General features: G+C 36.5%; 1 protein-coding gene across 1 annotated transcript; it reads right to left on the reverse strand.

Annotated features, from left to right (window-relative positions):
* Nucleotides 1–826: 826 nt before the first annotated feature.
* LOC121419729 lies at nucleotides 827–12,691 on the reverse strand. The gene is made up of 8 exons (XM_041614187.1): nucleotides 12,414–12,691; nucleotides 11,891–12,205; nucleotides 11,028–11,240; nucleotides 10,467–10,757; nucleotides 3,883–4,119; nucleotides 2,779–3,045; nucleotides 1,908–2,177; nucleotides 827–904 (listed from the first exon to the last, which is right to left on the reverse strand). Exons 1-8 carry the CDS (start codon nucleotides 12,658–12,660, stop codon nucleotides 834–836), a joined length of 1,911 nt encoding a protein of 636 aa, XP_041470121.1. The 5' UTR covers nucleotides 12,661–12,691; the 3' UTR covers nucleotides 827–833.
* Nucleotides 12,692–16,829: the final 4,138 nt, after the last annotated feature.

Consider the following 16,829-nt stretch of genomic DNA (forward strand, 5'->3'; position numbering starts at 1 on the left):
TATGAATACAAGATGAAATAAGTCATGAGTCACATTATTCATCGACTCAATTAAGATATCTAGATCTAGACCTATACAAAATAATCAAAGTTTGCACTGTTTCACTTTTGCAGAGAATGAAATGGAAAAAGATCGCTGTCACAAAGATCATCATCTTCAAAATAAAATCATCCTCTGAATCTTTTTTCACCTTCGATCGCTTGATTGCTGATGATACGAACGATGTTTGACCTGGCTCTGGGCAAGATGTAACGTTAGTTTGATCCATTCGGATCTTGCTGGTCGGGCTGGGCTCCCGGGGCGCGAAATTATTTTTCACACCGCAGTTCTGGAACAAAATATGAATATTCATGACTTGCGTCTTCGGAATAGGAGTACGCATACGGGTGGACTTCATCATTACAAAATTAATTCACTCATGTGTGATCGACCGTAAACTAGCGTTCACGTTAACACGAATGAATCAGCACATTCAAATTACCGGTACCCTTACATTAGTTACATAGTCTTAGATCTATCAAATAGTAATTTCATGTAGAAATTCCATGAATGGTCAATTTGACCTGGGGTCTCTCAGCTTCAATGCTTGTAATAAACAAATGTCTTCATTTGTGAAGGATTTTGACTGACATCAGGCAAGGAAGATTGGGAAGGTTTTGTCATGGTGTGTGTTTGTTTGTTTGCTTGAAATTTATTTCTGCGTTCCACATGTTCAACATAATACAACATAATCAATTATTACATAGATTTTACATATATATACATTTTAGACACACGTATCATTTACAATCTCTTTCTGAATATAAAAAAATTATATGAAAAATATTAGTTAACTAAATTTCAGAACGCAGGAGACCGTCGTCATGAGCGTGTGTAACATCGAAAGGCTTCCTTGCTTCGAGACCTGCAAGCAAATTTGAATAAGAACAAAAATAAATGTTACACTTTTGTTCACGCATGTGACCCCGACTTTTTTAATTCAGTGATCATACAAAATCATTTTTAGCTTTCTATTGTGGCTCAGTGGATAAGTCTCCAGACTTTGAACAATGACCGGGGTTTGAATTCCACAGTGGTACTCGCGTCCTTTGCAAGGAATTCATCTGCATTTGCCACTCTCCAACCAAGTGGCTGTTTCATAAAGCTGTTTGTAAGATACGAATGACTTTGCGCACGACTTGTGATCCTTTTTTGGGTTATGTGACATCCCTGTATAATTGATATGTGACCTAAGAACATGTTCCAGTTGTGCGTAACTTTAAGAACAGCTTTATGAAACACCCACCGGGTGTATTACAACTCTATCATGTCGGTAGGAAGGAATTCCTTGATATTTATTATTAATATCATGATGCTGCCTATCTGGGGTAGGTTTCACTGATGTGACAGCATCATGAGTCTGCGGAAGCAAAGAGAGAAAATACAGATGTATCGAGGTTCCATCTTTTCTGAACTTAAAAAAAATATTTACATTAAGACCGTCTCACACTACGCGATCCGCTGGGACGCAATTGTTTTTAAGAAAACGCATTTTGCATATTTTGCATATTTTGCATATGAAAGTTCCAAGAAGAAAAATAATTTTATTCAAAGTTTGTCATATTGGTAGGATAACTAAAACCATATTTTTTTGCAGCAAGCCTATGATAGGAATAAAATCTAAATCGGCTTCAAGTCGCAGCCGATGATGACGTCTTTACGATTTGGAATTGAATTTGACTTTATATTTCAGGGAGGATCAAACATGACTGAATTTCGATTTCAGTAGTCTTACAATTTTCCTCAACTATGATACGTAATATTTTATTTGTCGGAATATCCATATAAAATTTTATTACAATTAATTTGAATTTCGGATCGCAACGAATCGCATTGTGGGAGACTGGATTTAAGCACAATAAGCTCACCCTTCATGACGGTACCTAACATGACTTCAAGTGAGAAATCAACGAAACCTTCATTCAAAAGTCGATCACTGAGAAGAATGCGGTTCTGCGACTGTAATGGCTTACGGCTTAGTGTACCAACCCACTCCTCCAAGACTTGCTTGAGATACGATGCTGCTTCGGAGAGTTTGACATCAACTTCTAGGATTTCAGATAACTTAGTGGCAACATCTTTCTTTATCGCTATTTCAATTTCTTTAGGAATGCCCTTTCTTTTAGAGTATGCATGTTCTGGATGATGAAAATTAAAGAATTGAGATAATTTACATAATTATAGACATCATGTTGTCATTTCGATGAGCAAATGAAATCTCAAGTTGCTACCTTTCTAAGTTGCTCTGATAAAGCAACAGAGTGCAACAGGATAAGCATCAGAGAGCCCTATAGTAAACACAGTGAACTAGCAAGCACTACAAATTCCTGAAAAAATACATGTTTATCGTGCATAAAATGATGTCATGAAATTAATGAACACATAAATATCATAATAAGAAACAAACCGCAACTTCCATTCCTACATGGCCATGTTCTACATCACTCCGAGAGGAAGACTTCGTGTACTACAGAACATTACTGTCAAATGATCAATACATAAATTGCACCCCTACGAATATTTCAATGATTAACTAAAATTAATGACAAAATATTGTAATCCCCCAAAAAGTTTTGTAAATTTTAGTAAAAGATCTACACACTTGAAGACCCCCACCCCAGTTTCAACATGTATACGCACAAAACATTGCATGTTATCTGAAATTATATATAAACTTATTTCCTGACTGTCGTGTGTAATATTATTTCTTTTGTGACGTTGAATGCATAATCTGTGTACCATCGAAATGGGTCAGTTCAGCCGAAAAGTTCCGGAATCCTTCGTCATGGAGGCGTTTGCGCAAGAATAGACGCTGTTTCTCATTCGGTGGTTGGCTTTTCAGTGATTCATTTAACACGTTGAGAACATCCCCGTAAGTCAATTTGTCCGAAGAGATGTTCTCAACCCCAAGAATAATGGCGATATTTAGTGCTTGTAGATGTATGAAGGTGTCTTGAAGATATTTTTTGACATTTCCACCCTGCTTTCCACTGCGACGAATGTCACCTGAAGATGAAATATAAAACCGGATTAAAAAAATATATATATATTTCGAAAGATATTAGCGTTGTGCATAGTTCAGGTAGGTCTTTAACTTTTCCTAATTTTTCAAATGTGGCCAATTCCAAAGATTAATATCAATGATGCAGGTGTGTTTTGATTAAAGAATAATAATGATAATAGCTAGTTTTTTTTATACAGCGCTTTTCCCAAAATGGCTCAAAGCGTTTTACAGTACATTATTACCCCGGTTATGGAATAAATTTCAATCCCGCACGAAAGGGGCACAATTTCTACTCCCTGGGGTGCATTTCCCCGCAGTCATCAGAGCCTCATAATGGCGCTGGCAAATTCAAACATACAATAACCTTTGCATCCTACCGGGTACCGATTTAGCACCTAGATCGAGAGTGACAAAGTGTGGATTAACACCTTGCTAGATGACGCCACCGCGGTGGGATTCGAACACACGACCCTCTGTTTATTTATTATTTCGTTTTGTTTACCCGGGGTAACCCCATCAGTGGACTAAGCACTTTTTTTCTTTGGGGCCCTGCATACAAGTAACAAATACAATAAATACAAACAATGAGAAGTATTAAACAAGGAAGAAAATATGTTCAAAGAAACAAGCAACCTGCAGGACATACACACAGACATATTGAGGTATATTGAAATATTGACTTTTGTTCTACATTTACACATGTATTTCAATATGTTTATTGATTAATTTTGTGTTTACTTGATTGCTCGTCTCTGGAACCAGTCAGATAGGGGTTGTTATTTTGAATTAAAAGGTTAGAGATATATACACCACGGCTTTTCCAGAAAGGGAAATATCACCTGTAAGAATGCCAAGAGCCACTTCTTTCTCTAGAACAGGATAAACCGCCTCGGCCAGGGCTTTTCTCCAGTTGTATGTTGGACATTTCACTAAAGACCTCCAATACTTCAGCATATCCATGGTGTTTGTTACTTTGCTGTTTATTTCCAACTTCTCACGAATTTTGGTGCGGTTCGCCTCCTTGGACCCTTCTCCAAAGCTGACGTCATACAAATCAGCCTGAGACAATTCATATCCTATAAAGAATAAACAGAAATGACATAATTATCATACTGCCACACACATTTTATACGGCCAGTTTGTAAGTCACAGAATTTAATATGATGAAACTTCTATGTGAACCTGGGCTCCAGAATTAACTACAGCATGTACAGGAAGAATCCACAATCATGACAATTGATCGGAAAATCAAGTTAACTTACGGCAGCTCTATGAAACGGCCCGTGATATATCTTCATAATATTCACGATTCTTAACAAAAATATCAAAATAACACATTAAAAAACGATTGGTGATAAAAAACGTTATTTTATTGGCTTGATAAAAAAGGGGGGGAATGACACGAGTTTCTGAAGATTGATGAAACCCTAAACAAAACATAATTCCTCCGAAAAAAAATCAGATATGAAAAAGTTCAAGTTCATAAGACCAATATGAACAAAATAAAACAATTACAAAATATAACAATCAATAACATGGTTTGGGCCAAAGTGAAGATGATGCTTGTGAAGATTACCCCTTTAAATGAAATTGATAACACAATGCATATAAAACAATGAAAATAAAGAATTATACACAACTAATATATAAGGGAAAACATAAACAAACATAAAAAAATTCCACATACGCACACGTAGAAATATACAAAATATATATATATATAAAAAGAAAATCACCGATATCTGATCTGCAAAACGACATTTTTCGATAGTTACCTGCATGATTCATGTTTTTTTCTACCATCCTCATGCATAGACGAATTGTGGAATTTGTATTTTTAGGATGTGTGTTATGACTTAATTGTTAATAATGATTCAAATGAGCAAATGACTCGAAATGAAGAAAAAAAAAGAATTGTTTGCATCTAATTTGGAAGTTGTTAATGTATTTTTTTCTCTTGAAGCATATTCAAAAAGAAGGAAATAAGTTTTTAAATAATTATATTAAAAGGGCAAGTACAACCTCTCAAAATAAAGAAAAGTCAAACAAGCATAACACTGAAAATTTCATCGAAATCGGAGATAAAATAAGTAATGACTAAGTAATAAGTAAAAAATTTCGCTTGTTTTCTACAAAACAGTATTATGCACAACTCAGTGACAGGCAAACGAGACACTCGATGATGCCCCTCAACCACTGTTTCTTTCGCTTTTAAATGTTTTAATCACATCTTAATTCCCCTTTTCCAATAGGGCCAGGACAGCGTCAGGACAAGGCGCGGAATGTAATAATTACAATGCGCGACCCTTCCGCAACCTATCCGGACATTCCTGGGAGTATCCGCACGCTGTCCTAAACCCTTCCTGCTGTTCGGGAAATCAAAATTTGTCCGCATCCAAATTTTGGTCGAGACCAAAATTTGGACGCGGATATTGAGTTCCTGACACCTTCGGGACCCTGTCCTGACGATGTCCTGGTGATGTCCTGCCCTTCCTAAACCCTTCCGCGTCTTCCGGAAACCATCCGCAATCAGGTCAGCTTCAAGAAGGTAAGAAGAACCCATGCGGAATGTTTCAGGAACATGCGAATTGGAATAAGAAGGAAAGCGGACAGTTTCAGGAACGTGCGGACAGGAATAAGAAGGCAAGCGGACTGTTTCAAGAACGTTCGGACTGGAATAGGAAGGCAAGCGGAGTGATTCAGGAATGTGTGGATCCAATGCTAATATGTATGGAACGAGCACACAAGTAGCAAAAGCCATTTGTGGTCAGTGGAGTAGATGGGGCAACGGGGTAATACAAGACAACAAAAAAGTAAAGAAGTACGGGGTCAAGGGGCCTAATTAGTATATCACTAAAAAAAATTGGCAACCTAATATTTCAAGCAGTGTTTTAAACATATGACGCGAGCGCGAAGCACGAGTTGATTTTTTTTTTGAGGGGGGGGGTTACAGACTTGAAGGAGGAATATTTCAAGCATTTCCTACTGATCTGAAAAGTGGACTTTTCAAATATTTCTTGGAATAATTAAGCTGGCAATGATGCGAGCAGATTATTTTGTTCTGTACTGAACATAAAAAAGATGTTTCATGCAACGTTTGATTATGAACTAGATTATTTTAATGTACTCGACTGAAAAAGGGACCGTACAGGCAGCGCTTGACTTTACAAATATGACAAATATCATAACAAAATTAATAATACAGGTGTAGATTTCAAACTGAAATTCAAGTTTACATTCCTATTACATTTTAAGCACTTTGTTTGTTCATGAATGAGGTGTCATTAATAAGAAATAATAATAAATGAGAGCAAGTTTATAAACATCGCTTTTCTCAGAACGACTCAAAACGATATACAGCAGGAGCAAAACGATTTACCCCAGGATTCATTTCAATCCCGCATGAAAAGTGCACAATTTCCACACCCTGGGAAGCATTCCTTGCATTCATCCTAGCCTCATAATGGCGCTTGCAAATTCAAGCATACAATAACTTTCGCTTCCAACCGGGTACCCATTTAGCAACTAGGTGGCGAGTGGCAAGGTATGCAATACGTCTTGCCAAAGGACGGTTTAGACCGCGGTGAGAATTGAACACATGACTCTCCGTTTACAAGGCGGGAGTCAGAACCACTACCCAAGACTCTTTACAAAAAATAGGCCTTCCTGAAAAAAGTCGTGCAAAGAGCATGTTTCTCATAAACACAGAATATGAGCATCAAGGACGAAAAAGAAAAGACGAAAAGATTTAATCTGCCTAAGTATTTTCGTAAAAAAAGTGAACAGCGTGCACAATCTTCTTATGATTAAACTTTTGAAAGTATGAAGCGCGAAATGGACCATAATTTTTTTACAAATTGACCTAGCTGAAACGCTGATATTCTCCCTGTCTGCAGGTCTGTCAATTTTTTCTCTCTTCTTTTTCCCCCTCTTCTTTGGTTACTCCATTTTTCCTATTTTTACGCAATCAATAGCGATTGCATTCGGCCTCCTGGAATTGCCCATTTACATTTTCTTCCTTAGTCTATTTCAATTGGTACAAGAGGAGGCAAAGGCGATTAGACACTGGATTCACATTTTCGTCCCAAAAAATAAAACTGATATTTCTAATCTTACACATTCACAATCTCGACCAATTATTTTCTGCTCATTATCGCGATTTTTTTTTCCTCCTTGATTCTATTTCACCTCATTTCATTCATTTCCTTTGTTTATTCCTATTTCTTTTGTGCTGTTTGTATATCTCTTTAATACTGGGATGGGTAAGCCAGCAGCAGAGAGAGGAGGACCGTATCAGCACGGCACACCCTTTTTCTTTTCCACCTTATAACTTTTTAAGTTTCCCTTTCCATTCCACTTATTTTTCTTCTGTTTGTACTTTTTTAAGGAGGGGGGGGACCACCTCACCAATTTATTCGCATGTGCCTGTCGAATGCAATTTGCATCCTAACTTCTTGTTTTCTTCCTCTTTTGTAATATAATTATGTATTAATTTGTAGAAAAATGATTAAAAAAAAGGTAATGTTATAAAGAGAGCCCCGACTTTGCTATGAACATATGCAGTCTTTTAAAAGTTACCTTGGTTAAATAAAAATCAAGATCCGAGATAATTCATTGTTATGTATTAAAATGCACAAAATCTGCTTTCAAAGAGGGAATATTACATTACACCGCTAACATACTTTCCTTTATTCTACATATTTGAACTATCAAATTATCAAAATTTACATTCCGACCTAAATACTGGGCATTCTAAGCACCTTTTAAAAGCATGAACAGGAAAGGGGTATGACTATACACTTGATGTGAGCGCGAAGCGCGAGCCGAAACGAAATTCGACATCTCACGTTTCGTAAATCTGGAAAAGGATGGATAATTCGATAGATGGGTAATATTCTTACATTAATAATAATATTTGGTAATCTGATCTGAAACTGGCACAACATTGGAATCTAAATAAACATGCGTGCGTGTGTTTAGATCTAGACCTAGAATCTGGACATTCTAATTACATTCTTTATTATGATATCAATAATAAGAGCGCGATGAGCGAGCTAAAGATATTTAATTTTCCGATCTAAAAAAAAATTTAAGCGCAGTTACGAATTGGATATAGATCGCGCTTAATAAATGATGCGAGTGCGAAGCTCAAGTTTATATTTTTATCATTACATATATTTTGAGTTGCGACCGGGACATTATGACTATGATGACTATCTTCCTAAGCGAGAGATGAAACTTGTCGTTATTCCATTCTGACAAAAAAACGGACAATGATTATTAGGAAGTCATGAAAATATTATTATATTACTTATTACTCTAATAAGGGTGCGAAATTGATATTAAGGTCAGATAACTGGACATTTTGTAATCATGAATAGGAAGCATGGGTTGATATTATTTTTATTTATACAAGCGTTTGTTATATAATTATGCTAAGTTAAAAATTATTTTGTATTCGTACTTTGATTTGTATTTGCATTCGATTTATATTTGTTTTGGAAATGAAATAAACCTCTTGAATCTTGAATCTTGAATCTAAAACAAAAATAATGAGAGCTAAAATTGCGAGCCGAAAATTTTTATAAACTGTCATGAAAGAGGAATTTAAAATAATTTGTTACAATTATTGATACAGGTATACATAACTCCCCAATCAAAATGCAAGCGAGCAGCTTTAGCTGATACTATTCACAATCAGACCATCCTAAAAAGGGATATTTTTCAAAAAAATATGGAATACACGAAGAGAGTAGTTATTTGACAAATCAAATAATGCTAGCGCTAGCAGAAAATGTTCATATTTAGACCATAAAATATAGTTATTTTACAGAAAACTATAAAATCTATTCGTAAATCAAACAAATCGAAAACTTTATGTCCGAGAAATGTTTTGTATATTTTCTTCAAAACTTGATATTTTAAGCTCAATATAAGTCTATTGAGCAAGTTATGTCATAGATTAGGCAATGCGAGCACAAAGCGTGAGCGAAAATTTAACATAGTGACATGAAATCCCCCCCCCCTCATCTTATTTAATTCACTCGTCTTTCTCCTCTTGTTTTTCCTCTTCATTTTCTCTTCTCTTTTCCCTTCTGGTTCTTTTCCCTCTCTTTCCATTTTTTTTTCTTTCTCGCTCGTTCCAAATATTGGGAGGGGGCATGTGATATCAAATGTCCCCCTTTCCAAAGAGTGAGTGGACGCGTCGCCTCTGTCCCCCTGGGATGTCCACCAATGTATGCAATTTGATTTGAAATTAAAAATAAATCCTATAAAGTCTTTGTAGTCGAAGAAAACCCAAATAACACCCCTAAATTCATTTCAAAAGATATATGAACGATAATTTTCATGGAGTATTCGCAAGTAGTCCTTGAATTTACCACTCGTGACGTTGTCCTAAATGTCTCCGATTCTGTCCTAATACAATCTGCATGCTGTCCGCACCGAACGCCGACAAATTTATTTAGATAATCTTGTCCTAGGACAGTCCCAGGATTGTCCTACGACAATACGCAGACAGTCCTGGTTGTGTCCTAGGACAAGATCATTTGCATAATCTTTTACGGGATTTGGTTGCGGACAGCATGCCGAAATGACAAAAGTAGCTTCCGCAACCCTTCCTGTTCTTGTCCGCGCCCTAGTGGAAAACCGCCTTAAAGGGGGAATGAATTGTGTGTGGTATCTCATAGACCGTGTGTTATCAATACATAGTCTTAAAATATACGTTTTCAGGTATCTACTGATACTACAGATAATAAACGACCTATTATTGTATTTGAATAGAGAAACTAAAATGTTTTGAGAGGAAAAGTAATTGTTACGCTACTTGGTGACACAATTATATTGAGTAGTTAAATAGCATGTCATCAGTCAAGTGGGTCTATATTGCTAGACTACGCTAGCATTATGGTGTGAAATAGTGTCTGTGACCGGTGTGTTGGGTCAGTTGGTAGAGTGTGCGTCTCACAACCGGGAGGTCGGGGTTCAAACCCCGGCCGCGTCAGACCAAAAGACGTCAAAAAGATGAGAGTTGCTGCTACCCTGTTTGGCGTTCAACGATTAAAGGGATAGAGCCTCGTCGATCTGGCGCTGCACATCGGCTGCCTAGCCCACAATCAATTGGGCAAAGCATATTTTCGGAGCATTTCATTTTATGTGTATTCGAACAATAAATTATGGTGTTTTTTACCGGTTAGGTATATGAGTAGTTGAGGACTCGAGATGGCGCTATTGGTTCTTATCTGCTTTTTTAATTTCACATTTTACAGATTTATCACTTCGTAGTGAGGAGGAAATTAGAACATTTCATAAAGGAAAACAAAAGAAACAACGAGTGGATGATGCCATCAGCCCCGTCAAGTTCCTTTCGTTTGATTGAATTGAATCTGCACGGTATAAGAAAAAGAAAGGCTAAGTTGATTACCGTACTTCAGCAGGAGACTTATTTCTGGAAACCCGTGTTTGAGAATATCACACAGTTCACGTCTCATGCTTCTGGTCGTCTCGTCGTTTCTACACATATTTTTCAAGACTCCTATTGTTCCTCTGGACATGTTAGAAGGAGTCAGATATAGTCTTCTGTATGATCTTAGTTTAACTTCGGATATACCGAGGGCCGTAGCTAGAGGATACACGTCTGTCATCAAGAGACGAAAGGCTATATCAACCAGTTCAACGTGATACAAACCTTCCTTGCTTTCCAAAGGGACGAGACCTGCAGGACATAAAATTGAAATAAAACCCAGACAATTCGAAAATTTTAACATCAACTCCCAGGCATATTCATGATGGCATACACTAAAATATAATAAATACATGTAATGATTTATAGATAAGAAAGTAATTCTAAACATTAATCTACTAGCTTAAGTGTATTTGTTTTACATTAATCTTAGTTTGAGACTTTGTGGAAAGACCTTGATCGTTTTTCTCTCTTCCCAGCCAGTATGATCATAATGGTATATTTTACCCTGCCTTGCCTTACCTTCCTTTCCAATATGTTTCAGCTTTACCCGAAGGTTTTCTCGACAGTTTGCCTGTCGATCTGCCGATTGTTCCTTCTCCATCCAAGTTTTGATTGCAGAGATGCAGTCTTCTCCTTTAAGATCACCGAATAACGTAGTTCGTTCGTCTGGTTCAAGAAACTTTGTGATACTTTGTATTTCGCCATCACTCACTTTGTTCGCGGGAAAGACATCTGTAACAATTTCAGTAATGAATCACAGAAAATAAATAAAGAATCAATTACTTATTCTCCAAATATATGCTTTAAAGAATATAAATAGAGGCAGAATATAAGAAATTGGACAAAATAATAAATATTGTGAGATGATAGATTGTGCTTTTGATATAATTATTAATACCCCAGTCACATCTGCTCTACGGTGGCCATGCAGTCATGCAGTCGAAAACAACCGTTTATTTACTTTTATTAAAACCACCTATATGTAGCTATTAAGAAAACAATGTTGAAACGGCTGTTTTTTGACTCGTCGTACGGCTGCCGTAGAGCAAATGTGACTGAGGCATAACAGGGATGAAAAGTGTCGAATGCTTGTGTAAATTTTATCTGAATCTCCTTGTGGATACCTGCAGATAAACAAATGAATTTCGTACAATGGTATGCATACCTTGAGCATGTTTAGTATTATGTGTCTGTTTATTTTCTTCCTCGCGTTCCAGTATTAAGTAACTGCTATATCCGACCAAATAACCTACAGAATAAAGAAGCACAAAATCAGTTCATTATTGTATAAATACATTTGTTATTTACTGTATTTGATACAATTTAAGTAGTATGAGTGTAGCTGATCAACAGCCAAGTTCTTAATCTTCAATGTAATATACCTTTTAGATCAGAGCGTCCGATACTAATTGCTGCGTGATCTAGTTCACATCTCCTACTAATGTGTTGGCTAGTTTCCAGACAACTCGTTTCTTCAGTTATATCTTCTTCCTTCCTCTCCTGCTCGGTTTCCTTTTGCCTCAACCAATCACCGATCATAGACTGAGTATCAAATACGTGTTCATTGTTTTCATCGCTGATGGTGGCGATCTTCTCATTGGTCAGTTCAAGAGCACTTGGTAAAATGTGACAATGCCTGCCAGTTAGTTTCATGATAAACGATTGTAGCTCCTCAGGTGATACTGGCTCATCAGGTACTACAAATTACAAGAAATGTGATGAAACGAAAAAAAAACGAGTAGCATAAGTTTGATCGATTGAATGAAAACATAATTGTACCAATAGATTTTTTTTAAATAGAAGTGATTTTGTAAGATCTCGAACGGTTAATTTGAATAAATGAATTAAACTGAATCGAAATGAATTACAGAAGGTCATCTTCTGGGGGGAAAAGGTCAAACTCACCACAGAAGAAAGTTTTGTCCACTGGTGTACATTGTGCTTTCTCGAGAGCGAGACTCAGCAAAGTAACCGGGTTTTCATCAAAACTGGTTTTGCTCCACCTCTCCAATTCTTCCAGTGGTTTGAGAATCAGCTCCGATATCTTGTCAGTGGCATTAAGACCCGTTGAATGGCGACCAGTAATAAGTTCGGAGAGAAAGGCATCGATTTTCACTGGTTTTCCTATGTGCCACAAAACATGCTGTAGCATCGTTTCGGCAACCACAACCGTCAAGTTCCTCCTCGTATCTATCACAAAATGACATGACATATTGAGATGGGTATGTAAACGACTAACATAATATATACTTTTAATTGTAATTTACTCTTCAAGCCCTTCAATATATACATATAAAAAGTCTCTTTAGTAATGTGAAGTCACTATAAACTATGGATCAATCATGTTATCAAATGGATTTGCACTTCATATATTTTCAATTGTATTTTTTCTCAAAACATCTAGAACAAAAATGATTCACATGAAGGAATAAAAAAATGATAAAGTATGTTCATATTACATGAGGTGAGGTACTTTCTCATCATATGCTTAAACGATTATAGGAAAGTGCCGTGTCAATAAAAATCTCTTAAACAATAAGTATTGTCGTATGTGTGTGTGTGTGTGTGTGTGTAGATAGAGGTAGACAGAGAGAGAGATAGAGCACGAGGGAGAGGGAGACTGTGGAGAGAGAAGTAAGGCACAAATATCACACACAAGAAATATTATAAATCGAATTGTAAAATATATGTGTATATTAACATGTTATGAGATTAATAATTTCTTTAATCAGTTAATAGTTGAATGCCCCAAATAAGGGACAAATAAGAACACACTTGGTGTGACATATCAGTATATTGAATGAAATGGGGGGTCTTTCACATCAATTGAAAACTGCTATTTTTGTATTTACCTAGTAGTTATTATGTCTATTTCATAATGCAGTAATTACCATAAATTTCCTTCCATGCATCAGTGTATCTAGCTTTTTCTAAAGCTGTCTTCAATTTCTGTGCTTGGTCGTATTCATCGTCGTGTGCCTTGTCAGCTTTCCACTGACAAAAATGTTTGTAGGCTTCCGGAAGTGTGAACACATCTTTCAATCTCCCGATACCTAGTTCTTCACAGGTGTCATTCAATTTCTCCATGTCAGATATGCTTACTTTAGACAACATCATCCAGAGTTCGTAAAAGGACAGTTTTCCTGAGAGAGTGAATTATATTAATAAAATAAGTTTGAGTTTCAAGTCAAAACCATGATCAATTCCAATATCCACGGTCGTAAATATATGACGGGATACTATTTAGTGGGGGGATGCTAGTGGCAATATTTCATGATTGGAAGAGATGAATTTGCTCTTGGAAACCTTATAACTCCCATCTACTCAGTGCCAAGAAGATTTATGCAAGTCAACTGACGAGATAGTTGTTATTTCATGACCAATAACTCCCGAACTCAAATCAGGTCCCTTAATCGATGGAAAACTTACAATTATTTAGAAATATGGTTGACCCCATTTGTCAACGGCAAAGAATACACTATCAAATGGGTGAAGGAATTGTGTAATCATCCTCTTAAATCCTTAATATTGACTGTGATGTTACCTTTAGTTTTCGTGGTTTCCAAAAGAGGCAAACCTTCCTCTGTGTCAACGTTACCAGGCCCTGTTACGGGGAAAATATAGAGACATTTGAAAAAAAGAAAGAAAAAGAAATGTTTATATCAAATGCAGTTCTAAATTAGAGCAAATCATTATTTTATTCCAATAATACCAATTTCCCGAAAGCATTATTAGCCATGAACCTAGCACCTACTGAAACGGCACACAAGGAAAAGCTTTTATAAGTACACGTTTGTACCTTCCACTGTTCCAGATAGATAATCACATAATTACATCTAAAACATGACAACGGTCTTGCAAGAGCGACAAGGTGCATATGAAGATGCTTGCAGTATTGGTAGCAATTTTGAAAAATCAAAACAGATTTTGTAGATCCTGCATCCATTCTGTTCATTCTTGAATCTTGAATAAGTACTCCCTTATGCATCTCATACTGGAAGCTAAACTGAGATGGGTGCATGTGCAGTCAATGGCTGACAGTGACGTTAGAGGTTATTTACAATAAAAGGTGCAAGTAAAAATATGGCCATTCGGGTCACAATAACCGAAGTCCAAATTTTTCCATAAAATAAAAGAAGTTCATGTTGCAGTCTCGAGAACCGCATACATTCGTAATTCCGAAGCTTCGTAATTCCGAAGGTTCGTAATTCCGAACGTTCGTAATTCCGAAGCTTCGTAATTCCGAAGGTTCGTCAATCCGAAAATGAAATAAGATTCGTAATTCCGACGGTTCGTCAATCCGAAAACGAAATAAGGTTCGTAATTCCGAAGGTTCGTTAATCCGAAAACGAAATAAGGTTCGTAATTCCGAAGGTTCGTTAATCCGAAAATGAAATACGGCTCGTAATTCCGAAGGTTCGTTAATCCGAAAACAAAATAAGGTTCGTAATTCCGAAGGTTCGTTAATCCGAAAACGAAATAATGTTCGTTAATCCAAAAATTGAATAAGGTTCGTATTTCCGAAAATGAAAATTATTCATTTTGGTAACAAACACGGATAATTATAATAATAGCTGGGAGAACAGTTTTCAGAATTGAAGTGACTTTCCCTGGGTAAATAATATCATTTTATAATTTTAGGCTTACATGAAATTTCCAAAAGTTTGAGCACGTGATCCGCTGGCAACATCTCACAAGGATGCCCTTTTAAAAGTAATTGACCAAATAAGCGAATTTTACATTTCCCCCCAAACCGCTTGCTAGCTACGCTCGCAGAAATGAAACGTAAATATATAACTTATCAATCAGAGATCACTTATTTTTTTTCTCAACTTAATTACTACAAAACACACAACCTCTTTACACAGATGATAATCTTATGGCGAAAATATCCGTTTGCACCAAAATGCCCCTATTGGCCCCTTTTTTGGCTCCCCCAAAGGAAAATACGTTCCGCCGCCACTGGTTGAAACACGCATCGTCTTCATGGCTAACTGCAAAAAGTTCTTAAAATGTCCCCTTTAGATCAGGTCAGAGCCCCGTCAGAGCTTATATTTAAAATTTCTGTTCGCGCTTCTTGCTCGCAGGTATTATCTAGTTACAATAGGCATCTCGTTTTGAAGATCACAAACATATTGCCCATCATTTAAAAAAATATAGCTATATATATATATTATATATAAAGCTAATTATTGACTGTTAGGACTACCCTTTCAAAATACAAACAAAAATCAACTTTAAGCTGCCGATCGAGGAAAATATGGCTGAAAAAAAAATTGCCCCCCACCCATTTGACAAAACTTGGATCCGCCGGGAGGGAGGCAGGGCGCACTTGCACCCCAAAAATGAAATAATAAACAGGGAAATGCATATTTTTCCAAAAATGGGAAAGATCCTTTTTCAAAAATAAATATGCTGTTTTTCATGTTTTCGAAATAAAATACTTTTTTTAAAGTAAAGTTTTCAGGCTGGAATATTGCAAATTTTCAGCTTGCGCTTCGCACTCTCAGTTATTCGATTGGTGAAATATGTATCCTAAAGAGGTCACTAAATTCTTTCTTTAAGATTCCTTTTCTGGTCAGTATGTTTAAGCTCGCGTTTTGCGCTCGTGTTAATTCTTTAGTTAAATGTACATCTTTTTAGTGACAGCAGAAATCTGCTCGGATTTTTAAAAACTTATTTCCATTTTGATTGAAATTCCCTAAAGTTTTAACTTGTGATTCACGCTCGCAACACCTCGCAATAATGCCATTTAAAGAATAATTGACCCCAAAACGAGTTTTATAACTTCACCTTTGATTTTTTTCACCAAGCCGCTCGCTCATTATACTCTCTCCTGAAAAATAAAGGCTAAATACACATTTTGCCATAATAAGAAGTCATTTCAAAAAAGTTTTTTTGATAATCTTAAGGTGAAAATATCACCAAAGTGCCCATTTTGACGTATGAGTTTCATTTTTTGGCTTTACCCCCAAACGAAAATTCGTTTGGTCGCCCTTGCCTTCCCATCCTCATAACAATTGAACGGCAAGTGTCCACCCCCCCCCCTTGCCTCTGCTTTCCCGGTTTTCATTTTTCGGATTAACGAACCTTATTTCGTTTTCGGATTATCGAACCTTCGGAATAACGAACGGTCGGAATAACGCCACAAATGTTCGGATTAACGAACCCTTTTTCGTTTTTGGATTAACGAACATCGAGGTATAGGCAATTTACGTGTTTCAGAATTACGAACCTTCGGAATAAAGAACCTTCGGAATTACGAAGCTTCGGAATTACGAAGTGTAACCTTCACACCTGTAATCTTACCAGATCATGTTA

Source organism: Lytechinus variegatus, chromosome 8, assembly GCF_018143015.1.
Source record: "Lytechinus variegatus isolate NC3 chromosome 8, Lvar_3.0, whole genome shotgun sequence".
Lineage (NCBI taxonomy): Eukaryota > Metazoa > Echinodermata > Echinoidea > Temnopleuroida > Toxopneustidae > Lytechinus > Lytechinus variegatus.